Source organism: Alligator sinensis, unplaced genomic scaffold (assembly GCF_000455745.1).
Source record: "Alligator sinensis unplaced genomic scaffold, ASM45574v1 scaffold608_2, whole genome shotgun sequence".
NCBI lineage: Eukaryota > Metazoa > Chordata > Crocodylia > Alligatoridae > Alligator > Alligator sinensis.
The window spans coordinates 887,000-908,560 of NW_005842527.1; the positions used below are offsets into that span (position 1 = coordinate 887,000).

General features: G+C 45.0%; 1 protein-coding gene across 1 annotated transcript in view; it reads right to left on the reverse strand.

Moving 5' to 3' along the window:
* Positions 1-21,561, reverse strand: part of PCMT1 (protein-L-isoaspartate (D-aspartate) O-methyltransferase) — a 49,363-nt gene that overhangs the window by 27,049 nt on the left and 753 nt on the right. Inside the window, exons 2-4 of the mRNA XM_006031763.2 lie at positions 15,882-15,986; positions 13,083-13,114; positions 3,868-3,972 (exon numbers count right to left, since the gene is read on the reverse strand). Of these exons, the coding sequence (XP_006031825.2) occupies positions 3,868-3,972; positions 13,083-13,114; positions 15,882-15,986 (242 nt within the window). The remainder of the gene's footprint in view (positions 1-3,867; positions 3,973-13,082; positions 13,115-15,881; positions 15,987-21,561) is intronic.

A 21,561-nucleotide genomic window follows, 5' to 3' on the forward strand; every position in this document is an offset into this window, starting at 1 on the left:
CCCTCACCCCCACCTGACACCCATGAACCCCCTCCCCCCCCAACTTACCTTGGACAGCACCAGGGGCAGCAGAAACACAAAGAGACACTCCGGCCAAAACCAGAGAGTCTCTTTTGGAGGACTGGCTCCAGGCACGGTGTTGAACCGTGCCTTGCTCTGCTCTATCGCAGAGCGGTTTTTTTAGACCCCTGGATATCCAGGGATCTAATTTTCTCCCCGCGCTGCAAACTTGCAGAGTGCGGAACATGTTTTTGTTCCCTCACTTGCCTGCTGCCCCGCCTCAAAAGGGGCTTGAGGCGGGGCAACAGGCACGTGCATGCTCATCTGGACGCGCCCATAGAGTGCTCACTTTCAGATGTTAATGTTTGGGGCTTAGCCTAGTATCTTATATGGTACACAAATTTCTGCATCTTCTTATCACTGCTAAACTTTGAAAGTTTCATTATAAATGACAGGATTGTGCCTGTACCTGGATTCCAGAGCTTACTGCATTAAAAAAAAAAAAAGGAAACAGACAATCAACAGTCTGTTCCTGTCAACTGTCTGCAAAGGTATACATATAAAAATAGAAACATGAAAGAACGAATGAATAAAATCAGAAAGATGCTTATTTGTATGGTAAATCCTATGGACAGATTCACCACAAAGCTCAATCCTTCTCCCTAGAAAATCATGAAACAGGTACACTTTCTTCCCTTGGGTTGATGGGTCTGTTTTTTTCAGTTTTCTTAGACCCCTGGCAGATGTTACATTTATCATGTGATTAACATGTTAATCATATGAGGATTGTAACATGCTAGACCATTCAACCAATTTATCACACAATAAAATGGCAAGCCAGCCACAAAGACATTCCACATAAAATGTTAACCTGCCAACACAAGGCTCCATGACAAGGCTTTAAACTGGCCAGCACACAGGGATACCATCTGCTCCCCACGTGCCAGCACCTTTAAAGCCCTGCCAGGCTTCACAATAAGGCTTAATATGCCACACGTTCAAATTAAAGCTCCATATGAACCAGCCACAAGGATATTCCACATTATAGGTGTACGTACATGGGGAGCCCCTTTTAATGACCATTTAAAGTCCTACTGCAGCTTTAAACTTGCCAGTGCATGGGGAGCCTGGGCAATCCTGGTCTCCACAGACACCTGGACCTTAAAAGCTGTGCCATTCAGCTTGGCTTCAGGGACCAGTGCCCACTGCCACGCTACACAGTACAGCTTTAAAAGTTATGAGTGCATGTCATACGATCTGAGTAATTTTATCTCAGATCCCCAGAATCAAACGTCCCGATATGCATATCTGACCTGGTAGGATGCATGACTGATAACAACCCACATTTCTCTCTAATCTTTTTCCCCTAACTCCCCTAACACCAACTCCAACATCCACTGCATTGCATTGGTATTAATAACAAGGAGTTGTGTCATCAGCATATCCTAGGCAGATTAAGAAGTGCTCATAAATGGTAATCCCAGGTCCTTCCAATCTGGCCAAATATGCATAGAAAATGCCTTGAATACACCTGCCAAATGGAAAACCACTTCCTTTTCATTGATGGGGAAAACCTGCCATGAGTTCAGCAAAATGATCTGGAATTCCTATGCTTGATCAGCATTTTCCAAAGACTGTTAAATCAGGCCAGACTGAATACTTGAGACTAGTCAGTGAAACATCATCAGTGGGTGTGTGAAAAAAGGAGCGGGGGGGTTGGGAAATGCCATGATGCAATAATTGCATGTTTAGGTCACATGCAACCTCCCTCTCTATGAAACCTGTTGGCTGTGGCAATAGTTTTACTTCTATAATTTTCTATGTAATCCAGCAATATTAAGAACAGACCTTTAATCATGTGACATCAAAAAACAACACAGAAGTGGGAGTCAGCTTTTAACTAACTGGTGCACTAGAGAGGATAGAAAAATAGACACCAAGAAAATCTTAGCTTCTGCTAAGCCTCAGCAATTTCTAATCCAGTTACATCAGGGGTGGGCAAAATACGGCCTGTGGGCCACATCCAACCCGCCAGGTGATTTAGCCACCTGTGGGCATGTGCCTACCAATTCATTGTATCCGGCCCAGCCCTGGGCTGCCCTTGCTGTGTGCACTGTGCTCCCACCCTCACCCACTGAATGGCCCTGACCCTGGCCATACAGGGAGGGAAGTGGTGGTGGTGGGCAGGGCAAGGGTGGCAACAGCAGGTGGGGGCGGGAGGGTAGAGGGCCAAAATGGTGGCAGTTGGCAGGGGAAGGGGGGGCGGGGGGAGAGTGACAATGAGCAGGTGGTTGGAAGGGAAGCAGCAACAGGCAGGAGTGGAGTGGCAGAAACCTCGCCACACTGGCAAGGTGTGTGGTCCACCTGGCTCCATTGCACGGGGCTCCCCTGGGCTCACATGCAGTTCCAGGTCCTTCACCCAAGCTGTGCGCCTCCTGGGGGAGCCCCATACAATTGAACTGGTGGCCCAGCCCCGCTCACTGCCACATGCAGGTCATGGGGAACAGCAGGGAGCTCCACACTATGGAGCTACAGTGGCTCTGCTTCTCTCCTTGACTGAGCTCCATGACCTTTGCCTCTGGCTTCATTGTGCGGGGCTCCCCCCAGCAGTGCGGGGCTTGGGTGGAGAACCCAGGAACTGCATGTGAGCCCCATGCAACAGAACCAGCAGCCTAGCCACGGGCAGTCCTGGGGCTTACCAGGACTGCATGCCGCCAGGGGGCTCTGCCTGCTGCAACCTGTAGGTACCTCAAGGGCCTGCTGCTGCTGGCGGCGGCAGAGGCTGTGCGCAATGGGGGGAGGGTGTGTTTATAGGTGGGGGTCTATAAGTTACAGGGGGGTCTCCCCAACTTGCACACCCATCATACACATCCCCCCACGCCCCCACAAACCCCAGACCCACCAGCACACACTCATATTCCCCCACACCCCACATACCAATCCCTCCACAAACTCCATCCCCACCCACACCCCTCCACAACCCCCCCCCCACACACACAGCTCCCCACAAACCCCCTACTTCCCACACCCTCCCAACATACAAGAGTATGACTTCATTTTGAGCTATTATGCAATGGGCTCTATATACACTATGCAAACACACACAAATCAGGACAAAAATATTTTTTGAAATAATATTAAACTACGTTATAGTAGATGTTTGATTTTTAGTATACGATTTGGGTTTTTTCCGTTCTAAGATGGCAACCCCCTCCCCCCCAAATGCTGGCAAAGGTCAGGAGTTAGGGGTGGGACTTCCAGTCCCAAGATGGTGAATAGGGGGCAGGGCAGCTGTCAAGGGTCAGGGCTACCCTTGTGGCCCTCAACAGCTCACCAAAACTCATTAAGAGGCGCTTCAGCTGAAATAATTGCCCATCCCTGAGTTACATCAACATCTGCAACTGATTTAACAATGAAAGTGAAAAAGACCAAATGTACTTGAGTATAAAAACTGTTCCTTGTAGTCACTCCCAAACTGTGTTGTATTCTAGTTTCACTTCTCTAAGTGTCAAGACAGATAGTTCAATTTACTTCTAACTCTCCAGCAGTGATCAAAAAAATAAAAGGTAGGATGATTAGACAAGGAACTAATATAATACAAGTCAACAGCGTGCACTCATTTGTTAGTACCATGTGTTTTATGTTTAGTTCTAGTCACTTTACCTTGAGAAAGAAGATACAGGAGAAATACAGAATTGAGACTAGTAGTAAGCAAGGAGGACAGACTGTTTCATATAAAGAAAATGGTAATCATGAAATTTTGCATTCATCTTCCTATTTTTCTTTAAAATTTAACCAGAATTATAATTCAAATATTCAGATTGAAATGTTCTGGTTGGTTCAAGTGGTTAAAATTAGGTTTCTCACCATTCGTGCAAAGCATGCCGTAAGAATTCCACTTCCAGATCCAACATCAAGGGCTTTGGCTCCTTCATGCAACTGTTCAGATAAAAGTTCTAGGGCGTATGCATGCTGATAAAAAGAAAGACAAAAAGGTCTGTAGTATTTTAAAGGATTAATTTCCCCCAGTGAATATTCAATTCTTCAAAGATTTAAAGTAATACATAATAATCCTGGATTGCTTTAAGAAAACAACTTTCAATGTTGTATTCTTGTTACGTTTTGTGCCACAGCAAAACTATTATTTTGATGCTTTTCTCATTTAAGTTTAAAACATATCAAAATATTCTCAACTATTTTAGTTGATCCCACAAAAAAACAGACTATGGTCTCCAGATCACTGCATTCCAAAAGGGTACGTCACAACATACTAGCTTACCACGGAAGTAATGGAAGTATGCCATAAGATCCATCCCCCTTCATGAGAAGATAAATGCCCTCCTTCCCTCTCCAGCACCCTGTGCCTGCCCCAGCTACCCTGGGGACTGCCACTGCTAGTGCTGCCTTCCCTCCTGGCAGCCCCGATGCTGGTCACCCTCACACTCACAGTAGCGAATTCTGCCGACACAGACAGATGCACTTTGCAGCCAAGCCCATCCCCTCCACTCCTTCCACACTGCCAGGGTTGGAAGGGGCCACAGTGATAGTTGCTGGCATGTAAAATCTTGTAGAAAAATCCTCAGCGGCAGGGACTGCTTTTGCCCCCCGAGGTACAGACAACAGGTCAGCAGGGGGCAGACAGCAGAAAGAGGAGGGCATAATTCTGTCCCACCACCCTTAAGTGGCACCACCTAAATCAGGGATTCTCAACTTTTTAGCCTCAAGGCCTCCTCCATATCTTTTCTGATTTAGATCTCAATGATTTTCAACTAGGATGGTATGAAATTCAGATTAAAAAAAAAACAAACCCCAAAAACTTCACAATTTAACAGTACCTCTCAACACTGGTTCAGTTTCCTTTGGCAGAGGAATGGAATTCTAATATAATAAAGTAGAGGGAGGCAATTATTCCAGGCAGACGGCCACTTACCCAGTTTTGGCAGTCTGTCAAGGGCTGCATGGGTAGCCCCACCCCTTGACAGGTGCCCTGCCCCCGGTCACCATGTTGGGATCAATGTCCCAGGGGCAGCACCGGTGAGGCCCAGAGCAGGGCTCAGGCTGGCAGGGGTCTATGAAGCCTGCCTGGGCCGCACCAGCAGGAAGAGGGGGAGCTGGCCCGACTCCATAGAGCCTCAGCCGGCCGGAACCCTGTACCCTCGCTGCCCTGTTCTGGGCCCTGCTGGTGCTGGCCCTGTGCTCCCGCGCCCGCTCGCTCCCAGTGCCCCCTCAGCCCTGTGGTACAGGCAGGGGGGAAGCACACAGCCCCGACCCCCTGCAGGAAACAAGCTGGTGCAGAGCACGGGGAAAGGCGGCCCCCTCCCCCGGCCCATGGCTCGCAGTCCCCGGGGCAGCTGCTCGCAGCCCGTGCGCAGGCCCAGGCAACCCCACAAAGGGTGCGAGCAGCTGCAGTGCGGGGCGCCGGCCATGGGGAGGGGCCGCTTTTCCCCTTGCACTCAGCACCAGCTTGTAACCCACCCCTGCTGCCAGCCTGGGCCCCACACCAGCTCTGGGCTTGCCCGTTGGGGCTGTGCCACGATGGCAGCAGCTGCGGCCCCCCAGCTTGCCACACCAGGCAGTGTTTGCTGCTGCTGCTGCCTGCCTGCCTGGAGCTCGCATGCTAGGCAGCGCGAGGAGGCAGTTGGCAGCCTCACCACAGCCTATCACAGCGCAAGCTCCGGGTGGGCAGCAGCAGCACACACTGCCCAGCATGGCGGGGGGCCCCTAGCTGCTGTCATCACGGTGCAGCCCCAATGGGTGAGCCCAGAACCAGCGTGGGGCTGGGTTACAAGTTGGTGCTGAGCACGGGGGTGGGGAAAAGCGGCCCCTTGCCCGCCCCATGGCCAGTGCCCTGCGCTGCAGCTGCTCGCAGCCCATGTGGGACTGCTTGTGCCTGCTCAGGACAGCCCCACGTGGGTTGCGAGTGGCTGCAACAGGGAGCGCGGGCCACAGGGCAGGGGAGGGGCCGCTTTTCCCCATGCTCAGCACCAGCTCATCCCCTGCCCTCCTCTCTCTTACCCAAGTTTCCCCACACCAGTGCAGCCACGTGGTCCCAGACCACGGGAGCCGGGTCAGGTAGACCCTGCTGTTGCAGGAGCCAGCCGGGCTTCCCTTGGGTCCTACTGCCCTTGCCTCCTGGCATCTTTGACAGGAACCAAGGACAGATAAATTTTAATGTTCAAAAAACATTTTTAGGGACCCCGCAGGCTGGACAGAATGGCCTTGTGGGTCAGGTCCAGCCTGCAGGCCGTATTTTGCCCACCCCTGTAATAAAGGGCTTAGTCCATGCATCTGTCTGCATCTGTCCGTCTGTAACGCTTTGGGTCAACTGCACATGCGCCACTACAGTGCGAGTGGCAACTGGCTGAGTGGGCCTGGGTGGGGAGGAGGTGGAGGCAGGCGTGCACACACCCAACAGTTGGCACGGAGGGGGAGATGGTGGGGACAAAGGGGAGTGGGAAGAGGGGAGGCAGGGGGAAACCCTGCTGCTCAGAGGAGGACGCAGAGGGAAGGAGCCCCTGCGGTTGGTGGCTGGAAGAAGAGGCGGCAGCAGTACAGGGAGTGTTTACATGGTCGGCCCCAAAGGGTGAACGGGAGGTGGGGTGGCCATGTAAACACTCCTTCGTTATTTTAAATCCATCATTCATGACAGGCAATCCATCTATCTATAGGGTTTAGTCAGTCTGTCTCTGTGTCTGTCTGTAATGCTCTTTAAATGCAAATAGCTTGAAAACTGTAAGAGACAGAACATTTGTGTCTTCAGAGAAATTTCTTTGCTAAACCTTAGCATTTTTTTTTAGTGACCACGTGAGGATGATTCCAACTTCCAGAATTGGGGGAAAAAAGTCAGGGGCCAGGGCCATTTCTACTGAGCTCCTCCCGGGAGGGCACTGAGAGCCTAGCGTGGCAGGGAGGGCAGTGGGAGGGGGCAGCTGAGGAAAAGCGGGAGCCAGGCAGAGGTGTGAGGTAGTGGGCGACCAGTGGTGGCCCTGTCCCAAGCCCCAAGCAGGAAAAGAAGCATCCAGGGGCAGCGCAAAGGAAGACCTGGGGTGTGGGCAGCTGTTGCGAGGCACACAGCTTGCCTGCCCCTGCCTCACAAAGAGGTGCACAGGCAGTAGCTGGGCGGCAGCAGGGGCAGGTCCACCTCCAGCCCGTTGAATGAGAGCAAGTGCAGGAAGGGACTGGCCTCTTCAAATGTTCAGCCTATTTTATTTAAGTTTTATAAATATAAACAGTAAAATCTGTTTGTTTTTGTTATTTGAAATTCATTCATCATTCTTGACAGGCAATTCGCTAGTCTATTACACTCTTTGAAACAAACGCACCCCTTCTCAGGTACAAGAGTGAAGTGTACCCATTAACTTTAATCCAGAAAAAAAGAAAGTGTGTCCCAGGTATCAAAAGTGTGGGAAATACTGACCTAGACAATGGTTGCTTTTAAGTAAAAGCATTAGGGCAGACATACAACTCCTCCCCCCATGATACATTCCAGGTCCTTCATACTGCTTTGGTAGCACAAATATGTAACCAGATAAAACTTCCACCCCATGTGAAGTAGTGTTGGTACAGGGGTGGCTCAACTAAGCTATGACACAACTGCCATGAGTAAGGTCATCGCTGGAGGGCAGCAAATCGGGGCGACCGCCCCAGGCCCCACGCCTTGGGGGGCCCCGTGGAGCTGGATGGAGCAGTAGTGGTGCAGAGCTGGGTGGAGATGCTTGCGACTCACCCCCTCAGCTTCCACTGCCACCAACGGCAGCAGCAGCTTCTTCAGGTCCAGGGCCCATGGGATCAGAGCAGGGGCAGGGCCTTGCATGGGCTGATTTCCCCCAGAACCTGCACCTTGCTTGGGTCGGCTCTGGCCAGGAAGTAACAGTACATCTTGGAAAACATTTGGCAGCTGTAACAGGTTAGGGGGCGGGCAATTATTTTGGGCAGAGTGCCACTTACTGAGTTTCAGCAAGCCATCGAGGTCCGCATGACAGGTAGCCCAGGGCAGATTAATATTAATTTTCCAAATTTTTTAGGGGCCCTGCAGGCCGGATAGAATGGCCTGGCAGGCCGCATTTTGCCCACCCCTGGGTTAGAGCAAAGATGTCCAAAAAGGTTGAATTAAGTTGCAGCCTTAAGCTCCTGCCCAGCCACTGCCCTCCACATTGCTTTTTAAAAAGAGCAGCTGGGGTCTTCAGGCTCCCTCCTGCACTTTTCTCTGGCTTTTGCTGCCGGGGGGCGGGAAGAACTGCAGCACAGTGGGGGGGGGCAAGGAAACAGAGGATGTGCCTGAGGCCACACAGGTGCATGGGACAGCACTGGGGGAAGGGCATGTATGGGGTACAGGGGGTGGAGCACAGGTCCACAGTGCAGTGGTGTGAGAGGGCATCCACATGTAGCTGGGAGGAGGGGAGGGGGCATGGTGCAGCTCACAAGCATGCAGCCCCTGCTGGTGAGGCCCATAAGGTGTTCAGCTTCTTTCCACATAGCAATTGGACAGCCCTGGGTTAGAGTAATTTAAATGTTACTGTAAGGAATGCCAGCATCAACAAGATATAACAACATTAGCACCAGAAGGCCACAATCCTCCCTCCCAAGTCAGCCCCCACAACTTTCCCTTACAGCAAGCATAAACTCAGTGGAGCAAAGACTTTGGAACAGAACCAATCATTTATGGATGGCTACAGTTTGACCAATACCCACTCTATAATTAGTTTACTAGTCAGGAACTCCATCTAACACATTCTATAGGCTGAATTGTCTGCTGCATCCATACACATCCTGTGTGCGGCAAAGGGACTGGCCAGGAGCCAAATACTGCTCCCTTATTCTGCTCAGGCTGTTCCTAGTTAGCTTTCATTTATACCACTGGTACAACACCCCACACATGGTATCAGCCACCAACTGGACCAAACTGGAGATTACGGAGTCTTACTCCTTCCCATTCCACCATCTCTCTACTCAGAGGCAGCACAGATATGGTAAACCAGGTGGCAGCAAAGCAGGCAGCAAAGCTACTTCTTCCTGTTTTGTGCCAGCAAAGAGTCTGTCTACAAAGGAATTTTCCAGTCAGCTTAAATTTACTTTGCATTTTATTAAGCAAATCCAAGCATCAGGCCTCTGTATCTTTAAGTTGGCCACATGCAATTCATCCTAATACAAAGGAAAATGTAAATGTTACTAGTTTTTTTCTAATTATATCAACAAATAAAGATGACTTGAAAACCCTGGAAACACAAGCGACTGTGACTCCAAGTCCGTGACAGATCACTGTTGAGACCTGGTCATGTTAAGGATAGACAACACACTTGTAATAAAATCTGCACCTGAATATTTATACTAAGTTCAGTGAGATACTCTTTCCAAAGTTAGCATATGGCTGTAGGTGTTCCTCTATTTCTAGTTCCAATTGTTCTTATTCATACATCAACATGAATAGCAAACAGCATTTCTGCTGAGGGTGTCATTGTCACAACAGCAAAATACCAGAGTATCAGCTGTCCTAAGCCATTTTTAAAAATGCTGATGTTAATTACATGCCTATAATTTGCATATTTCTACAGGCATATTTCAGTTTATGATGCATTAGATCAGTAGTTTAAATCTAGCTGAACAGGCTTCACGCACAAGATGCTTTTTCCAAGGTTAATTTACTTTCAACAATGCCAAATTTTAGTTTTATGCAATAAGGGGAAAACTCAACCCCTTCCTTCCCAGGTGTACCAGGCCTTCTTGAAGCACAACTGGTGTGGTACTACTCCGTAAGGAGCAAAAGTAAGCAACTCATACCCTCCTGAACCCTATATTGCATGGACCCCACATACAGAGCCTCCTAATGCAGCAGCATGGCTAGATGGATCAACCTTCTTTAGTCCTTCCCCTCCCAACACCACATTAAGAATAATCCTTTCATTCCCCAATATCCATCCATATTTTTCAGTCTGAGCAGAACATCTGAAGAGCTATATGCTTTTCATACTACAGAATAACCCATCTCTGAATTTAGGCTTGAATGTTGCTGTTTTCCACCTAGACTGAGAAACTTGCAGGGCAATTCTGCAGCCACTTTTACATGTCAGTCACAAGAGAAGTGTGATTTTCTTAAATCAGGGGTGCTCAATCCCCCGCCCACAGGCCACATACATTTGTCTTGCAATGATAAATAGATGTCCCCAGCACAGAGGGTTTATTTCAGAAGGAACAAAAATAGGCAGTTATGAAACATAACACAGATGACTAATCATGATTTTTCCAACTGTAATTCTGTAGAAGATGAAGCCAGTCTCATTATGCTGTTGTTATTGATACCTATAGTAAAGTCAATGTAGTTATAGCATAGGATGTTCAAAACCACATCTTTTACCAACAGAATGACTGAAGTAACCCTTCCTAAACAGTAAGAATAACAAAAATATCGAATTGAGGCACGGTAAGAAGGAAACAGCACTACTTTTCTTTATCAGCTGATAGAACCTGACCCTTACTTACAGAATCCCCTACTTTAATAAGTACTCTTATAGCAGCTTTAAGTCTCCAGAGTACTCTTTAATTATTACTGTTTTACTTGGCAGGAAACAAAAGCAAAAACAAACAAAAACAACAAACCTTCCATATGCACCCATCCAAAAAATAAATAAATAAATAAATAAATAAATAAATAAATAAATAGAGTGTTTCTCTCACCTTTGGAATAGCATTTTTTTTTTATTTTTTTTTTAGAAGAACATCCCTTTAACCTACTGAATTGGGCAAAAAACAAAAATACTCTAAACATAACTCATAGTGAAATGGCAAGAAAAGTCTAAAGTTTGTAAATAATCTCAATATATGAATAATATCACTGTTAGATTTAAGATGTCTAACAACTAATTTAATGACCACGAAACTGATTAAAAATTTATAAAGAAAGTACTTATTTGTATTGGCATAAGGGCAAAGAGATGCAGTCGTGGACCAGGACTCCATTTTGCTAGGTACTACTTTATATACTATATTGTTTTTTTCCATCCATTAAATACATCTAAACTGCTTATTGAGCTAATACAATTCTTGACATTGCAGGGGGTTTTTTTCAATTGTAAACAGATGCATAATGGGCAGTTTTACTTTTTATCCTGCTTTTTTGACTGAACACTAATATGGAATCCCTATGCTAAACACTATGACCAATCAGCGATATAAATTTAGTGATGTATGGACAGACTCTCTCAAGGTTAAGTTTTTTTTAATTGTACAGTTGTGTACTAAACACTTGGTGTAGTGTTCTAATTCTAGTGAGTGTAGTTTAATTATATACACCTGTGTAAAGAAACACTGAAGTGTTGCCTGTGCATCACCAGTATAAGTGTAGGACGAACTGAAATGCGATGACTAACATTAAGATTCTGAAACACCACAGTTACTAATATTGTCATTTCCTGGTATAGCCCTGTATACAATGATAACATTAAGGTAATTAATAACAATGTTTTAATACAGATATTTAGAATTTAAAGGATAGCACTAGAGCCAGTCAAATACAGACGCTATGAAATTTCTTAAACTGTTCTTTACTCCACAAATCTTATATTTCCCAAATACAATCATAGAAGTAGGGTCAGAAGGGACCTTGTAGATAGTCCGACCCCCTGCCGGGGAAGGAGGGAAACTGGGCTCAAGTGACCCCAGCCAGGTAGGCATCGAGCCGCTTCTTAAAGACCCCCAGGGTAGGAGCCAGCACCACTTCCCTTGTAAGTTGGTTCCAGATCCTAGCCGCCCTAACTGTGAAGTATTCCTATGGATGTCATAATCTACTGCAAGGGCAAAAACATACTTAACTTTAGGGGTGCACCAGTATCAGATATACAGAAAACTGGCTGCATCCGATATCGGCCTGATGGGGCTGATAATCTGGCCAACAAATGCTCGTGTTGGGCACAGCCACAGCGCAGCACTCAGGCAGTGAGAAGCAGAGCTGGCATTATGGAGGGCTGCCTCCAGCTGGTAAGTTTGGTGTGGTGGAAGGGTAGGGGGAAGGGAAGGGGTGTGTGGGGGCAGATCAACGCCCCCTGCAGTGAGGGAAGGGGCACGGGCAGGTGCCCCTTCCCGGGGTGCAAGCAGAGCTGGGGGGAGGGGCGGCTCCTGCTGCTGCTTGCACCCCGGGAGGGCATGGGGTGGTGTGCCCCCTGGATCTGCACGGGGCAGGGCTCGGCTCAGAGAGCGCGCTGGCAGCACTGGAAGGATGCTGCATCCACCCCAAATTTCACCACTGCTCTGCTCCTAGTGCTGACGCCACCAGGCACAGCCCCAACTCTTCCCAGCATGTTGGCGGAGGCGGGGAATTGGGCGGCTGGCAGTGGCGGTGCTGGGATCAGAGTGGCAGCAAAATTTGGGATGGATGAAGCATCCTCCCAGCGCTGCCAGCACCCGTTCCGAGTCCAGCTCCCACTGAGAAGAGCACCACGCAGCCCCGGCTGCAGCCCACTCCACCCAACACGGATCCGGGGAGCACCCCCCAATCCCCATGCCCTCCCAGGGTGCAAGCAGTGGTGGGAGCCACCCCCAACCAGAAGCTGCAGCTCCAGCCCACCCCCCGACCTGAACAGCGCCTGCCCTCGACACGGAGGGCATTTATCTGCATCCCCCCACGTCCCTTTCACCACACCAGACTTACCACGTGGACGCAGCTGTATCGGAAATTGGATTGGTATCGGCTGATACACCTCCTTAAATATCAGCTATTGGTATCAGCCCCAAAAATCTCTATCCGTGCACTCCTACTTAAATTGATTCTTAGTTTCAAAGTACTGGTTAGTATCTGTGTTACAACATCAGTGTACTGAAATTTCTCCTGAAGTTTACCGCTTAAGACTCAGTCTGATAATAAATGCCCAGCAAAGAAAACACATCTCAGTATAATTGCATTCTCTGGAGAAAAATTATCACAATACTGCATACAGGGATTTATGAATATTGACAAGAAATAGTACAGTTAGAGAGACAGTATTTTAAAACACTATTGCTATTATCAACAACCAGTTAAAGTATTTCTTTATGCAGCAGCTAGAGTACCAATCATTTCACTACCCACTCCATATCATAAATCTCATACTTACCATATGTGGAGCACTGATTGTTGCTTGAAAACCTGCAAAACAAGGAAATATAATATACTGATATAACAGCTAAATTATCACTGTTAACATTCCTATGCATTTTAATTAGAAAATACTGTTAATTCTATCAATACTATGATGCAAGCCCTCATATCAGGCTTTATGTAGCTCTTTTAGTTGCATATTAATATTAGATTTCAAAAGCATGATTAAGGTGTAATGGGGCCCCTGCTCCATTACTGAAAAGGGAAAGCAAGCCCAGGGCCCTGCTGCCCAGCCAAGCCCCTGTGAACAGACTCAGTGGTTGAAAGGACCCAAGTAAGCACTCGCTAGCAGTGGTGGTAGCATCAGGGACTAGAGTCCTGTACAGGAGCACTGCAGGGTCCAGCAGCAGTAAGTTACCCTGAGGCTGAGCCAGCAAGCCAAATCAGGAAAAATTTGTGGCAGCTCAGGGAGACATGTTACCAACAAGGGGCAGGGCCAGGGCCAGGGCGATATATAAACATAAGCTCAGACCCAGAGGGGGCAATCTGGCCCTGGAGGCAGAAGGGGAAGGAGCCCCACAGTAAGCTGCTTGCTGAAAAAAACCTGATAGAGATCCTGCCTTCCTGGAGACAGGCCAGTAAAAGCAGCTCAGGGCTGGCAGGGAATGAGACTCAGTATGGATGGGGGATTTCAGATGGCCAGCGTGCTAGAGAACTAAGTTGTAGCCAGTGCTGCTGCTGTTCTGGTTTGTATTTTACCTGGTGGCTTGTGGAAGGGACTAAGGGTTTGTTTGGAGGTCCCATTAGTTCCCAAGTGATCATCTTGAGCCCTGCCAGGGGTCAGGCTCAAGGCACAGATTGGAGACAGAGGGCCCAGAGCCTGGAGGGCCAGAGGGTCCACAGCCCAAGAAAAGGCAGGATTTGGGGCCAGAGGGCCCCAAGCCCAGAGAAGGGCAAAGCTTAGGGTGAGGCAGAAGACCCAGCTCAAGAAAGGTTTAGATTCAAAGACTGGAAGGGACCTCGGAAGATCATCGAGTCCAGCCCACTTCACCAAACAGGAAAAATAACTGGGGCCAGGTGATCCTAGCAAGGTGACTCTCTAGTCTCTTCTTGAAGATTTCCAGGTAGGTGATTGCACCACCTCTGGAGGGAACTTATTCCACAGTCTGCACACCCTGGCTGTGAAGAAGTTTTTCCTAATTTTGAGCCTGAATCGATTTTCCAGGAGTTTGTGGCCATTACTCCTGGTTTTCACCTTGGGTGCCCTGGTAACCCGTTGCTCACTGAGCCCTTGATGTACTCCCTTAGTGCAGCAGTAAGTTGGTACCAGGTCCCCTCTCAGTCTTATTTTCCTCAGACTGAGTCCAGATCCCATAGCCTTTCTTCATATGGCTTGCCTTTTAAAGACTCTGATCATACGGGCAGCTATTCTTTGGACTCTCAAAATAGAGAATCCACAGTACTGCTTTAGGAGCAGCGGAGGCAAGTCCAGGGGACCCAGATGGAGCTGGAGGAGGCTTGATACCAGAGGCAGGGCAGAGATCTCTAGTGGGGCAAAACCAGGAGCAGGGGCCCAGAGCCCAGGCAGGGCACAGCCTGAGAGGGCAAGACTTGGGCTGAGACTTGGAAGCCAGGTCTGGTGCAGTGGGACTAAGCTACAGGAACCAGTGAAAGAAAAGGGGCTGAGCCAGAAAGGCCAAAGCCCTGACAAGGGTGTAAAGGCCCGAGGTAGCCTGGCATCAAATTGGGGCCAAATGTCCACTAAAGCCATTAACTGGTAACTTCTGCGAGGCATGGGCATGATGTAAAGGGGTGAATGGAGCCACGTAATTAGCCCTTAAGGCATAGCTGGTGCCCCAGAAGAACCAACTGGCACCTAGAGGAACCAGGGCTTGCCCTGGGACCTATTACACAGCCTCCCTTCCAACCAAATAACTTGATCTAATGCATGCATGGTAGGTGAGTGAGAAGCAGCACCCCATGGCTAGAGTAGTGTGACGGGTCACGGGACCCCCACAGGGTGTACTAGCCTCCTCTGGAGCGCGAGACTAGTCACAAAGATATCAAAAGGTGCATCCATCAACCAAAGGACTGATAAACCCAACTCAGAAATGAATTTAAGAAAATAATTCAAACTACTCTCTCCTAGTCAGTTAATATAGCATTGAAATGTACTTGGAATTAATAAAGTTTCTATACCAGTCAGTCTTCTGCCTGAAAGACAAAATTAAGGGTCTATTGACATGAAGTAAGTTCCAGAAGAGTTCAGGATCCTTCGCTCAACTTGTACTCCCAAATCTCTCTCACTTGAAATGAAAGACTAAGATCACAATCATTTTGGCCCAAATCCTATTCTACCTGGGTAGATCTACCTGAACCATACATATGATTGACAACAGCACTGATTTCAGTGTAAAGCAAAGCAAAAACAAACTCTCCATTTACCTGCTAGCAATTAGGTTCAGTGGTTAGGGTACCTGCCTAGGAAGTGAGAACCCTAGGATCTATGCCTCATTCTCCAGATTAATGGGTCAGGCAGGTTTGATAGCACCCTTCACCCAAAACTATACACAACTAAAAAAGTCTGAAGAGCTATAACATTTCTCAGATGCATCATTAAAGTGATCACCTATTGCATCCTGCATTAACTGAAATTTTGAATAAAAAATATTGACTGGATCAGCTGATGAGGAACTAAAACTATTCCTATAAAAATTAAAGCACTTTTAGATTTAATTCTGTTCTTAACACATACAACTAAATTGTTGAGTTATACCAAATGAAGTACACACAACTTTTACATAAATGTTCTTACCTATTGACTGAGGAGAATCCATATAAGGGTTGCATTTTGCATAGTGGCAACGGTCTGTGGCCAACATTACATCAAATACTTTTTCTGATTTGATTATTCCATTTTCTGAAAAAGAGAGACAATTTTCATGAAAATTGTAGATGAAGAACCATACCTGCAAAAATAGTAATTTGTTTTACATATTATCTTTGCACTGGCATAAGCTCTTAAGTTACCAACAATCACGGTACTCACTCTTGCATCTGCCTCATGCTTTAAGTTTTGATCAAAATGCAAAACACTGAATTTTAAGCTCTACCACAAAGTTTCCTGTAAATTAAGATGCTTTCAATATTTTGAGACGTTAAAAAGATTTTTAAGGGTTTGTTTGTTTTTTTAATTTCCCTTGTTTTGCAAAGACTGCAAGATTATCACAAGTCTCTCCTGGTTTATTATTTAAATATGAACATCAAGAACTTTGAGATACTAGAATAAAAGACCCCCTACACAGGAAGAAAAAAGAAACTTTTATAAATGACAAGCAACAGACATGTTAATTTGATAAATCAATCATTTATTTTCAAGTACTGTTCAACCGTTTTTGTCTTGGCAGAAGCCTCTCTCATATCAAACTCCTACACCATTAGAATGCTATTAATGGGCCTTACCCCATTAAAGTATTCACAAAAGACATCATTTCAAACTTTGCCTGCTCTTCAAAATGAGCCAAAAATGCTTCTGCCATTTTATATGCATGTGTTCAAAGAATGTAGCTATAGAAGTTAAAAGGAAAAGTTAATAAATATCCAAGGATTTAGAACTGTTAAGTTCTATGCTGCTTCCTCATAAATGCTATTTTCATATTTCAACCATCTGTTTACAGAGAAAATATAAATTAAAGTGAAACAAAATGCTCAATGAAGTTAGATTAAACTAGAGGAATTTTAAAAATTATTTTAAGTGGGACTTCAGCATTTTTGAAAATTCAGCCCCAAGGCCTAGCAAATTTAAAAGCTATTTCTTGAAATGGCTACTGCACTGACCTGATTATAATTATTTCTATGCCTTTTCAAGTAGAAAGCAAAAAATCCCCAAACCTATATCTAAGTACCCAAACAAAACTTGCTTAACTTTTTTCTGTAGACAAAAAACCAAAAGAAAGAAAAAACCTACAATATACACTAAGGAGGGTGCACAAAGAACATGCCTCCAAAACATGGGGACAAAGATATTAAGAGTAATGTCTTATACAGCCTTATTCTTAATTTAGGGTACTCCTATCTCTGACTCGCATGGCCTTCTAGCTAAAATTCTTTCCCATATCACATTACACACGCTGCTTGTTCTGACTTCATTCTGGATGGTAAGCTATATTAATTCTGTATTCAAGTCAAATCCTTACTTAGCTACATATAAAACTTTTTAATGTGGAAATATTAATGCCAAATATATTTTATTTTAAGACTTGTGGTGGCTCATAAATTTCCTTCTCATCATTTGCTGCCACCATGTTAGGTACTGTTCAAACAGCAGGGGTAGGGACAAAGAAATATTCCACAGAGTGGCTAGTTAATGAATGTATGAATGTCAAGGAGCTTCTGAGATGAAACAGGACACATGGGTATTCAGGAAGTGAGAGTTGGGATCTCTCATGACTATCTCTGGAGCAAATCCAAAATATACATATAATCTGTTCCTTTGCCTTTTTTAATAGTTAAGACAACTTTGCATTTATTTTATGCAAGGGGTAATTTTTAATATTAAAATGATTTTTCCCTGTAAAGGAATATTGATAGATCGCTCAGCTTTAAAACAGTTTTCCCTTTTCTGTAAGATATGCATGTATATTCAAAATTATACATTTTGGAAATATGTGAAGAAAGAAAAATGGAGAGAAATTAGACACTATAAACTCATTACTGCTACTGCTATCACTATCTGTGAAGTAGGAAAAAACAAACAAACAAACAAACAAACTGTAGATTAAAACCAAAAAGGGAAAGAAGGTTTATCTAGAATTTCAAAAAATCCACCCTCCTCCCATCATACACAGCCAGAAGTTTTCCCAGGAAACTACATTCAATTTATGCGGAATTGAAGATCTTTCTCTCTCTCTATATTTTTTTTTTTTTTTATTCCTAGGCCTTCATAGATGCAAAACAGCTTTCTACAAATGAACTAATACAATGGGTTCTTTATCACTGGGTTAACCAATTAGCTCCGTAGTAAAGCATCCCTGTCCACATGTTTGTTCATACTGAGGCACAATAAATTAATTACCTCCAACATAGGATAATACTGTCCAGGACAGGTAGTATCCTATGGCAGAGTAATTTATGCTGCCAACACACGTGTAGCTGGTGACCGAGGCTGGCAGGGCATGAGTGTGCTACAGTGCAAGGGCTGCCTGCCAGCTGACTCCACACTGTTGCACCCTCATGTCCCAGCCAGCCATTCCTCTGCCGCTCGACACCACAACCCAGAGCGGCTTCCCCTCAAGCTCTAACTGCTGGGGCCCTGGTCACACATGTATATGTTATGCCAGCTTGGGAGCTGTTGACTCTGGTGGAAACTGCACCACAGTTTATTGCTCCATGCTAATTGCACATGTAGATACACCCAATGCTGCCTTCTTTCTTCTAAGCAGCAGGGTGGATTTGATTTAAATCACGATTTAAATCACTGGTCAGGAGGCTTCAATTTAATCATTGTTTTCTACAAAAAGTGCACTCATGTTATTTGATATCCAGGTTGTAGCCATACTAGTCTAGAGGCAAAAGGAATCAAAACTCGTGATAGAGGTGGCATCTTTTATTAGACCAACTAGATTTTTGCAAAAAAGTTCTTTAATTATAGCTTTTGGGCACATGCACCCTTCTTCAGGCATCAGAGAAAAGATTGTAAAAGTCCTCCTGGGTAGAAACAAAAGTTCTTATTTCATAGGAGAGTTAAAGGTGTGGTAAAAATCTCCTGTTTAGAACGGTTCATTTTATAGGCAGATTAGGCTCAGAGAAAAGTTGGAATAGTTTGTTTACCTCAAAGCTGTTTGGTGGTAAAGCAGGATGTAAACAGACTATTCTAACATTTCTCTGTTGCATCTATTTTGTCATGATTTTGTTCACAAATTGTTATCAGATTAAGCCAGATCTCAATATATCACTCAAAACAGTCTACTACCGAGTTCCATCACATGTCTTATGGAAGACTTAGTTTGGTTCTACCTGCCTTCTTCAGGACAGCTGCTGCAAAGCGGTCGTTATGGAAGTATTTTGTATTTTCAATAAAATGCTGATCAAAATGTTTCTTTTATTTCTACTGCCCATCTCTCCATGCATTCATCTCCAGACTCTTACTCCTTGCCAGATCTACTCCATCCCCAATCCTCTATTCATTTAATTTCTTGAAACTTTGCACTTTTAGAGAGACATAAGGGCTTGACTCTGTGTACATGTGTACAGGTAAACTTGCAGAGAAACAATAGGGCCAATGGGTAGGTAATCAGCAGGGATCCTGGTTTTCTCCTATTTAAAAAAATCCCCAATTTTCAATTAAAAAAAGTAAACCCAAATCCACATTTTTCTGTGATTAAAAAGAAACACCACTATATATATAGTGCACAACATAGGGCACAATGCATTTTTATTTATATTTATATATGGTGTTTCATTTAAATCATGAGAAAATGTGGGGTTACGTTTTTAACTGAAAACTGGGAATTTATTTAAATCAGAGAAAACCAGAATCCCTGGTAATCAGGTCTCTTATCTCTCACCTCCATATACTGCTGTTAACAAGGATGTTGTTATCTCTGGAGACAAATCCAGTTTGAGAACTGAAACTAAGCATCAGAGATACTTAATGGGATCTTCTGGTCTGAGCACTGAGTCCCACTGGGTAGAGTGGTTTCCTTTAATCTTTACTAATGTACAGAGAAGCCTCTGGAAACCCCATAAGATTGTGCCTCTAATATAGTCCATGATCTATTGTGACCCATTTGTAAAACTTTTCTAAAAAGGTTACACAAATATATTGTCTCAAATAGTATATAAATTAGAAGTTATAATCCCTAATCCATGATGATATCTTTAAGATTTAACATCTCCTAAATTAAAACAATACTTATATAGGTTGGGTTTTTTTTAAAGCATCTTTAAAAAAACCAAAAACAATTAAATAAAAAAAAACCATTGATTTTTATCCACTCTAAGCAGTTTCAGCACGTTTGTTATTGTTCTTACCCATCTCTCACTATACAAGAGCCCAAAAATCATTAAAAAATATTGTCAGTTTTCTTTCTGTACAGAATTATACCATGAAAATCAATAAAAATCAAATTAGTTTCACTCTACCTCTACTTTGAAAAGATGTAAACTGCAGCAAAGGCAGGCCCTGGAGCTCTTCACTAAAGAGGAACCGTAAAATGCTGAAGTTTAGGAAAGTAAAGTAGTAAAGATCCTCTCTCCTCAGAAGACAAGAAATTGAAGGAGGAGGGGAGAGAAATACTCCCATTATAGGTGGTGTCTACCAGAAGAGTGGTAACACAAAAACTCACAAACCTGCCTGACAGCAACAGGAACACCCATGGAGAATGAAATGTGGAAAAACTACTTCTCTTATAGAAGGAAGCAAGACATTGGAGAGCTTCAAATTCAGATGCCTAAGCAAAAGGTGGCTTCATCTGTTAACTAGGAAATCAGGAAAACTTCCCTAGTGGGCATCTTTCTCTTCTAATCATTTCCCATTTGAACTTTGTCATGCAGTCGCACCTTTACTCTCACTCTCATTCCTCCTTCCCCCGCAGAGTGGTCAAGAGGTAATTAATGCTGCAGCTTTTGCTTTTCAGCCACTCAGTGGAAGAGAGGTGGGTGGAGAGCAAAATTGAAAGCACCATTGTGCCACAAACTTCTGCAGTGATTAAGGTAAATCCCTAACTATAGACAAGTGCTGCTTAAAAGTGTTTACAGAGTTCCTGTGCTAAAACTTGCAGCAGTTTCAAAAATGCTCATAGATTTAGCTTATCTCGAATTGATGCATGTGTGTTAAGTTCCCTACATGCAAATTACTACAGGTGTACTTATTTCAAGGTCAGTGTTTTCAAGATTTGCCCCTCACTTCCATGTGCTCAGGGAGAGCAGAGTCTGACAGCAAGAGGTGGGGGGAGAAAAGGGGCTGTTGAAAGAAGAAATTGAGGGGGCAGAGAACAAGAGGACTACCCAGCCCTCCCTCTTCTCTCCTGCCCCCCAGCAACATTTATTTTCCCTGCTGTAGCTGTGGGAAGGGAACAAATTCAAGGGGAGCCCCCCAATAATTAAATCCAGTATATTGGAAAATTATAACAAATTTATACATTTTCTGTTATAGAATCTAATTATTGGGGGAGTGAGCTAATATTTGAGCAGATATGGTATTTTTCAAGCCCCTGGAATAAAATAAGGTGTGATTACTACACTAAATAAGCAATTTCAAAAAGAGGAACCAAAACATTTTAAACGGTGGTCAGAGAGATCAAGTAAATGATGTGACTATATTCTAAAGTTTTGCCATAATATAAGGGTACACTGATAAAGATTTTTTGGGCCGATACCCACGGTTGATTATTAACCAGCCATATCGGCAGATACCAATCTCATTGCCGATATGCATCCCGGCAGCTTGGGGAGCAGTGTGTGGCTGGTAAGTCTGCTGAGGAAAACAGGGAGGG